The sequence below is a fragment of the Lates calcarifer genome, linkage group LG4 (assembly GCF_001640805.2).
Source record: "Lates calcarifer isolate ASB-BC8 linkage group LG4, TLL_Latcal_v3, whole genome shotgun sequence".
Taxonomy (NCBI): domain Eukaryota; kingdom Metazoa; phylum Chordata; class Actinopteri; family Centropomidae; genus Lates; species Lates calcarifer.
In genome coordinates this window covers 5,349,509-5,364,353 of record NC_066836.1, presented here as the reverse complement: position 1 = coordinate 5,364,353, position 14,845 = coordinate 5,349,509, and the positions used below count along the sequence as shown (strand labels likewise).

The 14,845-nt window shown below is 39.6% G+C and overlaps 1 protein-coding gene across 2 annotated transcripts in view; it reads right to left on the bottom strand.

Annotated features, from left to right (window-relative positions):
- LOC108884281 (zinc finger protein GLIS1) overlaps positions 1 to 14,845 on the bottom strand; it is a 45,674-nt gene that overhangs the window by 16,900 nt on the left and 13,929 nt on the right. For both annotated transcript variants that reach the window (XM_018678098.2, XM_018678097.2), the window contains exon 2: positions 5,976 to 7,104. In XM_018678098.2, coding sequence (XP_018533614.1) covers positions 5,976 to 6,878 — 903 coding nt within the window. In that variant the 5' untranslated portion in view covers positions 6,879 to 7,104. The remainder of the gene's footprint in view (positions 1 to 5,975; positions 7,105 to 14,845) is intronic.

The window sequence follows — 14,845 nt, the reverse complement described above, 5'->3', positions numbered from 1 at the left end:
AAGAGAGTGATAAATTAGTGTTTCCATGTGAAACAGGATGCTGGTTCAGTACTTATGTAAACATCATTTTACCCAGTGTCCACACACCAAGAGTGGTTTAGAGGTCTTTGTTTCACACAAGAAAACTTCAACAACACAACCTACATTTAGTGGACTACCTACACTACCACCTGAGCTCCAGCTGCCTCCAATTTGAGGAACTTGATTTAGAATTGCTTGATAGAGGGCTGGTTGCATTCCTTAAATGCCTTCAATCACAGTTTTTGGAAGTAAATATTATTGATGATGTCCCTGAGTGCAAGATGCATTAAAACGTCATGAGGGTGAGGAAAGATGTGAAGGAGAATTCATAGGAAAAGATTTACACCAGGCTACACGACGTTATTATGCAATGGCGGATGTTATTGACGTGGGTCGCTTTAAATGTTGCTGCTGTGGGGAATTGTGGGATGGTATTGTCTACTTTCCTTTCCTAAAGGATGGTTCAGTGTGCCCTGTGCTAAAGGAGATAAGAAAGGAAACACCAAAGCTCCTTTCCTTAGCATTCAAAGAATTAGACCAGCTCTTATCATGGCTCTGCGTCTTCTAAAGTTTGGGTCTTCTTAGTTCAAAATCCCCTGTTTGTGTTTGCGATCTGTCCATCAGAGCTCAGCAGGGAAACACTGTCCTGGGAAACAGAAAGGGAATTTTGTACTAAAAAAATATCCACTTGATTTATCTTCCCTCTAGTGACCAGAAGAAATTAACATCAGAATCTTTATCCTGCTACAAATCTTCTGTAACTACATCGGCCTGTAACATTATTTCATTTCATGAGGGATGTCGAAGTCTGATCTGACAGAAGCAGGTGGTAAGGAGGCGATTTATCACAATTTGAAATCATGTATTTTAGGTTATTGAATCATAAACTTCAGGTAATAGCAAATTGGAGCAAAACCACACACACATAAACACACACACACACACACACACACACATCGGGCTGTGGTAGGTTCTGGTAAAAGCATTTCTGTTGGACTGAAGCCAGACGAGAAGCAAATATCAGAGTCAGCAGGCTAAACACACCGCAGGCCATAAACCAGGGCTTTATAACTGTACAGAAACTCTGTCACATTCAATCTCAAATCTCAATTTCAAATCTCATTAGCTGTGTTGTCAAATCTGACGTGTAAGTCAGAGTTTAAATGGAAATATGTCTCAGTGTTTGTTTTAAACTTCCTACAGCACTAACGGGGAGTCAGAGAAGGTTTAGACGACCACGGGAGCGATTTCTGAACATTTTTTAAACGAACAAAACTGTCTGAATTTCACTGTGTGATAAATTCATCAGACTGACCTTATAATTGTTTTTAATGCACAAACTTGTGGATGGAAAGTAGGTGTTCTCTACTAACTAACTCTCTGAAAAGGACTAATAATGCTGTGGAAATGTTTAAATCTGACCCTGGTCTATACTAAAAACTAAAAAAAACAGTCTGTTTCATCCTTTTCTAAACTAATCTGGTGGGAAGTGTGGAAACAGTCTTTCTGCCTAATATTCATTCCAGGGTTTTATAAGGTCTCACTAATGAGACAGTAAATGTCAGTCACCTCATTTAGTTTTATAAATCCATACATAAAAAAAAACACTACATCATGGTGATTAATTAATCCAAGGCTTGAAATTGCCTCAATACAAAAAGCAAAAAGTTAGAAGCAGCTTTTATACGGAGGAGTGACTGAAATATATATAAAGAAGAAACATATACTGTGGATGAAGAGTTTTTATGTTCTGGTAAAGTGAGGACACGACATGTTGCATTTCAGATTTAACTTCAACACTCTGCAGCTTTATGTCAACTGAGCTGCGACGACAAATTCAACTTAAACACATCAGCTTGAGTTACTTGAAAAAAAGACAGATACACATTCGGTCTTGAAAATTACAGCATTGCTACAGCAGCAGCATGCTTTTTTTTAAATCAAACAAATGAAACTGTATCCTTGCAATTGCATATGGTTTCTGAATAGAAACAGATTTCTAAAATCTTTGACAGAGTAGAAATTTGAGCAAAGCTTTACTCAAGCTGCGGTTATAGTTTATGTACTTTACTTCCTCAGCATGAAAGGTGTTCAGTTCCTCCTCTTTAAGTATATATTGCCAAAAGAATTATGTTTCCTTTATTTTTACATATGATGAGAAAATGATTACTAATCCTAATAAACTAAAGGAAACTATACATTAATCTTTACTCTGTTTGACATTTAAAGATCAGATCCTGCAATTCTAGATTTGGTTTGTTATTCCTTAAATCTGTTCTATCATTGGTCTTTCTCATGATGTTTCCCATGTTAATCAATTCATCTTTTGAATGTTTTTCTTCAGACTATGCTACATGTTCTTAAAGAATAAGGCTTGTGATATTCTATTTTTTTAAGAAACAAGGCAGGAAGGCAGGGTGCTGTAGTTTTGAGCAAATGTTACTCTAGCAGGAATAAACAGTGCATTTGTTGGGGACTATTTTCTGCTGTGGATGAATATAGATTTTTGATGCTTTAGTGAGTTTTTTGGCAGCAGGACGGAGTCAACATGTCCTTCAATTAGATGTTAAAATACATTGTTTGTACCTGCGCTTTAGAACGACACATAAAAATGTTTTCTGATGCGAGTCTATCAGCAGGTCAACCATTCATCATTTGTCTGTGTCTTCTAAAACTGTTATAAATCACTGTTGAAGAATAAATTAGTGTTATGATGTGACAACTCTGGATCGGTTAAGTTTAGGCATAAAAAAGACTTGGCTAGGTTTGGGGAAAGATCATGGTTTGGGTTAAAATTACTACTTCGTTAAGGTTTGGGGAGCTTCAGTGTCATGGTTACAGTAATAAGCACTTGGTTAAGGTTAGGGAACGATCGTGGTCACGCTTTGAAAAAACAAAAAAAACACAATGTTTTATTGATCTGTCCATCCACCCCACCTCCTCCCTCTTCAGCTCTAGAATAACGTCACCTTACGTCTTCCTTTGCCAGTGGACAGAGTCATAATTCCTGCAGCCACTAGAAGGCTTTATCACTTCAATCTTAACATTTGTCGTTTCGGGGTGTTGAAACAGTCTGGATGGTGTGTGTGCTACTGATTCAACACAAACTACAGTGCCCATGTTCAGCCAGTGTAATGATGTGGCTCACTGATGTGTATTTAATAGTTTTTGGACAACAATGGAGGTCTATGGCACAGGCTTTGGCTACACAGACAATACTTGTTAACAGGATCATTGTTTGTTTTGGTCTCTTCATGGGATTTGTTGACAGTAGGAAAAATACAGAAAATCACCAGACTTATACTTTAAATGTATCTTCACATGAACGTCATGTCAGCACCATAAATTATGAATGATGACTCTGCCACGGTGGATTTAAAAACGCTTAGGGAACGCGTGTTTATAGCCCGCATAACACCTGTCTAATCTGAGACTCGACATTACGAGCTGGTAAATAAGGCTGAATTCATTAACAAACACTGACTACATTCATGTGAGATATTCGTTTTCCATTGCAGCACAAGGAATGACTTAATTTACATGTTTTGGCCTGAGTGCTTTATGAAAATGACATGACGTTATTCACGTAGTTCAAGTGTGACTAATGACTTTTTTTGGTGTGTGTGTTGATTTAATCTTATTAATCTGTTAGCAAGCGACTGTCCACAGTCATATATTTACAAGCTGGCAGCAGATTATGTCATTTTATTGAACTAATTCACTTAAGTAGGAAGCGTGTCCCTGAGTGAAAATTTCTGAATGAATTATTAATTGGAGTCCCAGGTTGATGACAGCGGTGGAGTCGCTGTGGAATTACAGAGGGAGTTACTCACTCTCAGGGACAGGGATCTGGCACCGGACTGAAGGTCATCATGGGACAGACGTGTTCGAGCCTCAGTGTGTTTCAGAAAATGACTCATGACAGAAGTGATGGAGGGAGACGCTGTGCTGGGGCTCAAAGGCCACAGTTGTGATGGGTAATGCAGAAACATCACGGTCTCTGTCAAACCTCGGACCCAACGTGGTCTGGTTTTGTCTTTATCTTGGACGTGAATCTTTAGTTTATATTCCATCATCTTTTAAAGACAGCTTGTATGTTTGAGAAGACATGTTGACAAAAGACAGGAAATGCTCAAAGAGTTTTCTCTGTGGGAATGAACCACATTTTTGATAATATTTATGGTCAGCATTTTTTCCATAATAGCAATTTAACGAATTTACACTCAGTAATTACTTCTCCATGTATACTCAGTGTCCACTTTATCAGGCACACCTGAACAGTTTAATGCAATAAAATCTACCTTTATGATGTTTGTTGACACTATCACAGAGCCAATAACTCAATTATATGTTTTAGCATCAAGCCCATAGTTAGTGATGGTGTTGTACATGACTATATATCATATTCAGAGTGGATTCTAATGTTCTGGCTCCTTATATATGTAAATGGGAAGGAGTAAAATCTCATCAATGAGACTTTTTCAATTAAGTCAACAGAACTATAAAGTATAAGCTTTATAAAGGTAGTATTTATGGCAAAGACTGGTACTGGATTGTATAGCTGTACCTAATAAAGTGGCCACTGTGTGCAGGATTAATCGTTGGTGGTGGAGTCCGCCATTCCCAGTGCTGGATTTTGCTGCTCCAAGAATTCTGGGACTATTAAACCACACTTGTTGTTACCATGGTGACGACAGACATCACCAACTTCAGACAGCCTGCATGTGTCAGAAGACAAGTTGAAACTTCAGCTTCTTCTCTGAGGGAACATTCCCATTTACAGGAATGCATGATTTATCTGCTCATTATATCTCTGAATATACCATCGTATGCTACTTAATAACTATAAATTAATTGCATTTGTCAGAATAACCACCGGGTGATCAGCTGGTCCTTGGAGCCTCAGTGCTACAGACACATCCTCCATTCATTCACCACTGCCACATTTCCTCCTCCGGCATGCATGAGTAAGGGAAACCTGTCGTGAGCGGAGGAAACTGTTTGATCATCTCTCTAACAGACTGTTGATCACCGGCTGCACGGTCTGAGGGAAGTCGAGACGTACTGTAAGCAAGCTAATGCCTTTCAAACCCGGTTAAACCTCTAAACGGCTCATTTGAAGCAAACACAAAGTTGGAAAGGATGAGATTTGTTTTGACTGACTGAAAATGGTAGCAACTGTTGCTGAGCTTGCCAGTTTGATTCCTGCATGTTTTGGATAAACCTGCGTGGGTAAAGTGACTGAAAAACCCTTCCTCCATTACTGCTGAGTCGACTCTGAATTAAAGAGGAATAGTTTCTTTCTTACATTTTACATCTCATCCATGGACAGAGACCTCAACAAAGACTTAACAAAAAAAAAAAAATAAATCAGTCAACACTGCAGCACAATAAAATTGCTGAATTTAAATGGATTAATTAAAACTAAAATAAATTTAAACTGGTGGAATTTTTATGTATTTTTACAGTTGTTTTAACTTTTTTTCAGTTGTGGGATGTATCACAGGCTCTAATTGGTTACCACCTTGTTGTGTATGTAGGTGGTTTATCTACTTCATCTACTTCCACCTGCTGTGAGGGGAAGTGAATTAAAGGTAGAATTTACATTCAAAATAAAGATGTTCCCTGCTTCTCAATGAGATGTGTAGGAATCCACTGAATGCTCTGCAGCACCTCACTGATCAAAAATAAATGTTCAGTCCTGCATTGAAGGTCTGTGAATGGATAAACTGTGATCTGATTGTAGAACGTCAGTGCTAAATTACAGTTCTGGAGAGAACCCTCTGCTCTGAGGATTTGACATCAAAACATTTAGCTGCCAGCACAGAGATGTGTGAAGGTGTGAAGGTGTCAAGTGCATGAGTGCTGATACAAGGTTAAAGCTTAATCTGTCTTCAGTGAATATGTAATGGTCCAAAAATGAATTTCAACCATACAAAGGGAGACTGACTCACCATGCATTTATTGGGCTTTTCTCCAGAATGAACCCTCATGTGGATGAGCAGCTTGTAGCGAGCGTTGAAGGGTTTGTGGCGGCGAACGCAGCCGGCCCAGAAACATGCAAACTCCTCCCCTTTGCGCTGGTCGATGTGAACCTTCTCGATGTGCCTCACCAGCTCCTCCTGGCTGCTGTACGTGGCACTGCAGTCGATCCAGTGACAGAGCTGCTCCTGTTGGTCCGCTGCAGGGTCCTGTCCAACAGGTCCGTTGAGCCTTGGGGAGTGCAGAGGGGTCTGGGTGCTGTCCTGACCATCGTGGCATTGGAGGGGCTGGCCAACATGGAACAGCTCCCCCTGCTGGTTGTTCATTTGGAACGATTCCCTCTTACATGGCATGAAATCATCTGCAGGCTCCTGTTTAATGGAGTGATACTCTTCTTGTAGCTTTCGTTGTTGCGGAGACGCTTTGTTGTTGGCGTCTGAGAGAGGCGAGGAAGAGGCAAAAAATAAAGATGATGAGGAGGAGGTAGAGGTAACAGAGGGTGAGGGGGAGCAGAAAGAAGGAGATGTGGCACAGCTGGTGAGCATGTAGGATAAAGGGAGGGAGGGCTGAGGGTAACAACCAAACCTCTGGGTGTTTTTAGGGTCTGTGTGTGCTGTAGTGGCAAAGTCCTCCACGGTCTTTTCTATGTGGGAACCATTAGTCTTACAGTTGAGTAAAGAGGTGAGGTCTCGCCCCAGGGAGGACAGGGACAGGGAGGTCCTTGGTAGACAGCACAGACCAGCTGAATGTATTGAGGACTGACAGAAGCCACCAGAAGACAGCGGTGCCTGCAGGTCCTCTGCATCTTCAAACACACTCCCAAAACCAGGAAGAGTCAGCTGGACATCTGGAGGCCCGAGGTCGGGGGGCCACATCCTGGCCCCCGCTCTCTGACTTCCACCAGGAGATCCCTTTAGTAAAATCGTGGATGTTAATTGTCTTGGGGCAACTTTAAGAATCCATTGGAGGCAGAACCGTCCGCAGCATCTTTCAGTATTTAAATATAATCAAATTAGATTGATCTCCAGCTGCTGGCATCTTCTGCATGTGTAATCTTCTGTCATTTGTTCCAAACTGCTGCGTGATCAGTCATCTCTCGTGCTGTGTGGGAGACAAAAACCAGACCAGAATGAGTCACCTTAAAAGACAACAATCACAGATCACATAAGAACTTTGTGAACCAGTGGTGGAGGATCTTTTACTAAAGTTAAAGTACAGAAACAACACCATAAAATACTCAAATGCAATGAGTGATATTATTAGACTGTTCATACATCAATGGATAAGGAGCATTTTACTGTTGTAGCCAGTTTTAACTTCTTTATCTACAGTTAGGTAGTTTAGTCCAGTGTTTGAACCTCTCCAAAGGGGCACACGATAAAGCTGAGAAGGTGTGACATTAATAATGAGGTAGGAAAGAGGAAAAGCTAAGTTTTGCTACAGATATTTGTATAAAATATTGGACTTTTCTCTCTTATTTGCAGAGTTTTACCCTGAATAATGTTTCTTTGGTGAAAATGCTAACAAGTCATAGACATCTGAAACAAGACAAAGGGTCCCAACTGCTTTTTGTATAAAGTCACAAGTCAGACAGGTTAGGGACCACTTGCATTTTTTTCAGTGTAAAATCATAATCTGTAAAGTGACTGCAGCTGTCAGATGAACACTTGAAATGTTGAAGTATAAAGTGGAATAAAATGGAACTACTTAAGTAAAACTACATCATAATAAGAATGATTTAGCATTGTGTCCCAATAATCATCAGACTCACAATGGACAGTTTGTTTGTTTGTTTGTTTTTTTAAAGGATCAAAATCAATGCAGCAAAATCAGAGATTTTTTTTCTTCTTCCATGCCTGGTGCCTACATTATCCACAATGCAACATGATCGCAAACAGTTTTGTTAGAGATTTGGGGCATTATTCTAGCGGACGCTCGTTGAGAAGGCTACAGAGATCTGGTAAACTCACTTCTAACTCCACACCCACAGATTTTTAAAAATTTTGAAACTTTTAGTCTTCCCAACCGACGCTGACTCGGGTGTCATACAGAATTTCACACAGCTTCCTCTGGAGCCACAAAGGATTTATACAACTTTTTTCACATATGCAATAGTATTCCCCAAGTCCTGTAAACAGACTTTGATGTGTAAAATTTATGGATTTTCCCAGTGCTTGAATAAATACATTCCACCACTGTTGTGAACTACTATCGGCTAAAATGACTCAGGATTTATTGTGATGTTGCAGAGCTGTGACTCAGCTGGTGTGACAACTTGCCATGCCATTCCAAGGGTTGAAACATAAAACCCAAAATGTGTCACTCTCTGAACCTTATTCCCTCATTTCCAGCCATCGGCAACACCGCGTTCAATCATTAACAGCAAATGGACCGAGGTGACCAGCGGAGACGTTTTTGGATGAAGTAAAACCCAAACAAACAACGTGTCCGACCCCCTTGTCAGCAGGCTTCAATCAAACATTTCTGAGTGCGACGCTGAAGCGAGTGTATATTTGGTTTCCTTTGAGCTGCCGGGGCTGATTCATTACTGCAGGCATTAAGGCCACCCCTGCAGCAAACAGCCAGGCGTTGTGTGGCAGCCGATTGCCTGAAACCTAGTCCAGATGCTTGTTAACAGAGGGCGAGTAATGGACCACATCTCTCCACTAGCTAGTGATGCAGGACAGGGAAGGCTGGAAAATGGTGGGTCAAACAGGAGTCCCCCCTCCCCGCACACCCCTGTCACATATACAGTAGCTCTACTGTGCAAAAGTCCTTGAGTGTTTATTGGACTAGACTTGATTTCCACTGTTCTCTGCCATCTGCCAGATATTGATGATCTAATTTACAACAGGATCTCTGCCACGTGTAATTAGTCATCGGAAAGATTCAATGGGATTTTTATACGGATAGTTGTTTTATGAGCCAAGAAACCAGCACAGCTAAGAGGATGAGTAAGTTCACTTCTGTAGTTATATTAGCTGACGAAGGACTCACTAAGTGTAGGTTCAAGCCCATAGTTTCCTGGTATAGTCTGGTTTACAGTTTTATGATTCTTCCCGTAAATCGCTGGAGTTCCCCCCACCGGAGTCATGTAGCAGACCAGTCATGGGAACTGTGGTTGAATCTTAATTAGAGAGGTTGCAATGTGTCTGTGTGTCAACGGGTTGAACAGGATTAATGATACTTGTGGTTTGGTATATTTTAAATAAAATTGCAACCTAGTACCTGTTGGCTTTGAGAGTTAAAACCAATATTAGAGTTTTGAGGGCAAACTGTGGGATTTCAGATGCAAACAACACATTAGATTCACTACAATCTGAGAATAAATCTGATCAGCTCCCTTATATCTTTTCTCTGGCTAAATACCATTGCACTATCTGCATGTAAACATCTACTCTGCTGTAAATCTAAGTGAAATGCAGCAGCAAATATAGCAAAAAGGGGATTTTTTTTAGCAGTGTCTGTTCACAAACCACCTTGGTCCTGATCCAGAAAGAAGAGTCAGACAGTAAAACTAAGAAAAGTGTCCCACAAAGCCTCAACTGAGCCAGCAAACTTTATAAAATAGCAGGCTCATCTCATGTGGTGTCTTTTAAAGACTCACTTGCTGAGGTTAGCTAAACACAGCTGTGGCGTTTCAGGACAAGCAAATGTGTACTTGTCTCAACAATAAGCACTTTGGTTCTTGAATTACAAACTTTTTTGTGCTTTTTGGTTCAACTGAAACATGGGAAACAGATCCTTATCGAAATGAGAGATGTGAATACACATACAAAATGCTGTTTCCTAATCCTAGTCTTCCTAAATAATCCACAGTGGTGTTATAAAGGCGTCAGAGTGGATTAACAGTGAAACAGACTTGCGTAAATGCTGAATACTTCAGCTGAATTTGCATCATTATAGGCAAATATTAGATTCTGTTATCATGTATGTATATAAACTTTATTTATACAGAGAAATTTGAAGCTTGTTTCATGCAACTATACAGTATCCCTATGTTTTATATTGTGAAAAAATCAGTGCAACAAGAAAAGCAGAGAATTAGAGTTATAAGTTCATCAGGTGCATGTGAACACAACTTGTCTGGGAAATAAGCTTCTTCTTATTTCTTTTTTTTTTTTTTTTTTTACTCATCATGACTAAGACCAAATGTTTACATGTCAGAACTTTTTATGGAAACAACAGTGGAAAATTATTGTCTGTCTGAACACAGAACAGCCGGTCACTCTGCTATCCCCTGCTTTTAACGCTGCACAAATCAATATATTTATGTAATGGATCAAATGACTGCGAGTAATGTGAAGTGATCACTCATAAGGAAGCAAAAGCAAAAAAAGACTATCTGTAGTTCCCCTTAGCTTTATGGAGCATTTAAGTGCGATTCAGCTCATTATTTTGGTTTTACTGCCTGTAACTTTACTGTTTTGGTTCACTTTCACTGCAGTAGGCTGCCATTTAAGGTGAAAAAGCACTGATCAACCCACTGGATACTACCTACCTAGCATACAACTACAGGCAGATAACGTTAGCAACTAGCTGGTGAACACAGTGGAGCATTTCGTGGCTAAAGGGCCATATATTTCTCTCCGGAGGTGGTGGAGACCAAAACAGAGCTAACACCACTCAAACTGAAAGTGAACATTGCTCCAGGTCTGCAGGATGTGTCATAGGACAACATGCGAACACATTGGTCATATTTATAATGTCTATATAATGTTTTAATGAACAACAACATGTAGCATGGAAAAGATTATCTTAAAAGCAACAGTATGTGGCTTTGGTTCATAGATTTGTTCTAATTAAAAAAAAAAAAAATTAAATAAATAAAACTGTGAGCACTTTTGCAAAGATTTCAAGACAAAGGTTTAAAGATACATCTGAGATCTGATTTGCAATCCTGACACAGCTTTTTATTACTTTTTTATATAAATCATATGAGATTTTTTTCAGTTTGCGAGGGAAAATGAGTATTGTAAATCTTACTTTCTGGATTTAAATAATACACAGGGACAGTTTTTGTGAGCAGAAATACCCACAGGTGCTGTATATTTCAGGTTAGGACAATATGTTTGCAAAAGAACAAAATCTCATAAATGTGGCTGGCTGTGCATAAAAGAAAACATGTGAATTACGTAACTAGTTTCACAACTGTCGCTTGTGTTTTATAAAAGACATAGGAGACTGGTATCCCAGTAACACAGAAAGTTGGATGGAGGGTGAGAGTTTACACTTCTCTTAATAATTTGTGCCTCAGGGCCTCTGTTTTCAAAAGAGGTTAATCCTGTGAAACCAATTTTGTGGGCTTGGGGTGTGATAATAAATTATAATTTACTCTGCTTTCAGGTCATTAACCTTTATTTATCCAGAGGAAATTGAGTGAGCATACTAGCGCTTTTCTCACAGCCACTTGCTTTACGTTCTTACAGTTACACACATTTCACACCTGGGAAATTTACAGAATGACCACAGATTTCTACTGGCAAATACTGTGCAGCTGGATGTTAATACCGGCAGCACTTTTTGAGGCAGAGAAGAGTGTTACTTATTAAATTTTCCCAGGCATGAGTTTTCAAACAGTCCAGGGAAACAAACCAGTAACCTTGCAGATAAAATACCACGTCTTTAAGGTTTTAGGCAACAGCTGCCCAGTCTATAACCTCCTCATTATATCCTCAAACATCAAGATGTAGATACTAATTCCCTGAGAATAACTTCAGAAACTTATTCAGATTTTCTGGATTAACTGCAATGTTCCCTCTTTAATCTCTCTACTATCTGGCCCAAAAACTACTTTTCAAAGTTTTGTTTTTTCCTTAAAACAGTGCCTAAGAAAACAGCTTTTGATAAACATTCAAAAATCTGGACTGATTTTTGGCATGGCAAATATAATCTGCTGTTTAGTTTATTACAGATATACTCTATCACCATATACTTCTGCTAGTAAGTACCATGAAATTGCAGTATACCCTAACATAGTTTGTCAACCTGAGACTAGTGACATGTTTATTTTTCAACCAACTCAGCACTTCTCATGATCACAATTCTTTACCAAAACAAATTGAAGGGATCCTCATCAGAATGTTTGTGTTCTTTGGAAAAAAAAACAAAAAAACAAATATATCAGCAGATAAACCAGTAAGCAAAATATTTTTAACTCTCAAATCTCCATCTCAGCATCTCATCTACCAAGTGAAATTAATATGAACATCTGTAAGCATCACTGAATGGTACACATCTATTCAAACATCTGCACACATCAGTCAGGAGTCTGATTACTGCAATATCTCTGCTGATGTCTTTACTCATCCACTACAACACAAACATCTTTACACAGACGACCTTCACATTTGTATCTATTAGAAAATCATTACACATCTCTTGTCTCTGTGTAATTTCTGCAGTGACACAGACATTTCAAAAGACACAGCAGCAAACACATACATCTTACTTACATAACACAACTTATACATTAATTTCACAGTCAAGAAAGTAATAAAAAGTCATTCAGATCAAGCACATTGCTGAGTTAGGAGCACAGTCCTGCTGTGGGATGAGCAGCTGGATTTTCTGTTCAAACTTGGAAGGTCAATCTGGGTCTGACTGTTACATGACATGCAGAATAGTGTGTCCCTCCAAAAACATGATGTACTTTGTATGTAATGATGAATACGTGCAACAGCTGAGCAGCACGTTCTGTTTTTGTTCTGTCTTAGACCACTATGAAAATTTCACAGTTATACAATCTGCCAAATGTCCACAGTTGAGAAACTTAAGCAGGAGGATCATAAGATGGAGGCTCCTGAAACATTTATTTATACTGAGGCAAGAGGCCCGACCTGAAGCTGCCGACCTGACACTGAAAGCTGCACAAAGACAGACTGATGTTATTAGAGGTGAATGACACCTTATTTAGACTGAACTGAACACTGAGTGATTCATGTGAATCACTGATGCTGAACTGACTCAAGAGCTTCACGCTGCTGTCAGTCATACACCAACAAAGAACACATTAACATGAGCGTGTGCATTAATATCGGTTAATTATAAAGCAAGACTATTGCAACACGTTATGCTTTAGATTACAGCCTGTAAACTACTGCATCAATAAAATACTTATTCAGTATCAAGGTGTATGCACAGAAGAAGACGACAAAGGGAAAGCAGGTGTTAGTAACTTTGTATTTAAGAGGGACATATACATAAAATAAATGACACTGAAAGTACTTTTTAAATAACTGAGTGCCTGTTCAATAATCATAGGGTACAGTAGTTTTATTACTGGATCACAAGGCGACAAAGATGGGGTCTTGATATTGAAATAAAATTATTTAAAACTGCATTTACTCTTAAATTATTAAAGTCCAAATGTTGATTACAAAACATAACTTTGTAGTTACCTCTGTTAAGAAGGTTAAATGTGTTTGTTTGTTTGTTTGTTTGTTTGTTTGTCACAAAAGGTACGGAACCAATTTGTACTTGGCAGAGGGACTGGGAATGAGCCAGGGACGAAGTTATAAAATTTGGTGCCGATCCGGTTAAATCACTTTCCTCAACACTGCAAGATACGGCTGTCAGTGTCATCGTTTCCAAAAATCTCCTGTCCAGACTAAAATGCAACCCTGGAGTTTTTCAAACTAAAATGGGGCCAGAAGCATTTACAAAATTCTCAATTTTAGGGGCTTGAAAATGTATTAGCATGGCCTCATTCAACTCATCATCTCAAGTTGAATTAAGCTGAAATAAGTAAAATCTACTTCCACCAAGTATCTGTGTAGATTTTTGGCATTAAGGTTGATTGACCTGAGACTTTTACAAAAAACAGGTCTACAGCAAACACCAAGGCTTCAAAGACCCTTTACTTCATGCTGACCTAGAGAACCACCTGTGGACAGTAAGGTCATGCCAGGTGTCTGGATATGTTAATGCCACTGATGAGGGCCACATGGCTGGAAGTCGCCACCTCGTTTCTGATCCTGACGGCTCAGTGCGCCAGTCCCAGCCTCGCAGCCAAGTCTACTGAGGGCGAGCGCGAAAAAGGTGCTGATGGCAGTTTTTCCAAACAAGTAGAAATCTCTGCAGCATCCAAGTGAGTGATCAGCTTAATGAAGAAAGCAATGTCAAGGCCGTTGAAGCAGCACCAGTGCCATGACAAAATTCATCAGTGATGCCAATAAAGACACAGCCACTAAGTCATGTCTAAATTTTTAAGGCTCTGCCTCAAAAGACGAGGCCTGTCCAGGTGACAAAACCACTGATGACTGTGGAAACACAGCTTGAAACTGAAGCAAGGAATGCAAAGCTTCACCACAACACCCCAACAGAGGAGGTGATTACTCTTCCATCCCTGGGTATATATTGATACTCCAGCTGGAAGAGGCTGAGACGATGCAGACAGCAAAAGGCAAAGCTCATTGCTTCGCTTTTTCCCTTTCTGCCAAAGGCAAAGATCAGGCGGAGTGCTGCTTACATTACAAATAACCTCAGGGCCAAGGTTTACCTGGTGAGCTCGGTTCCTCAGAGAACAGTCAATATTGGGGGAAATCAAACTGTGATCCAAATCAAACCTAAATATCAGGTGTAAAAAATCACTGGCATCAATCCGACAGAGATAATACTGATCAAATCAGATCAGTTTTGGCTTTCTGAAAACAATAATGATCCTGGATAGATCCTGGATAAAGCACCAAAGTTCCTGTTCTCTCAGTCTTGATTAACATGTTTATTATATCACATCAGGAGGGAAGAAACTCCCATGCTCTACACCTAGATTTCACCAAAGATTTTCAAGGATCACTGACTTCATTTATAAACTCGGAGATGACGCCCATTCATATGGAAC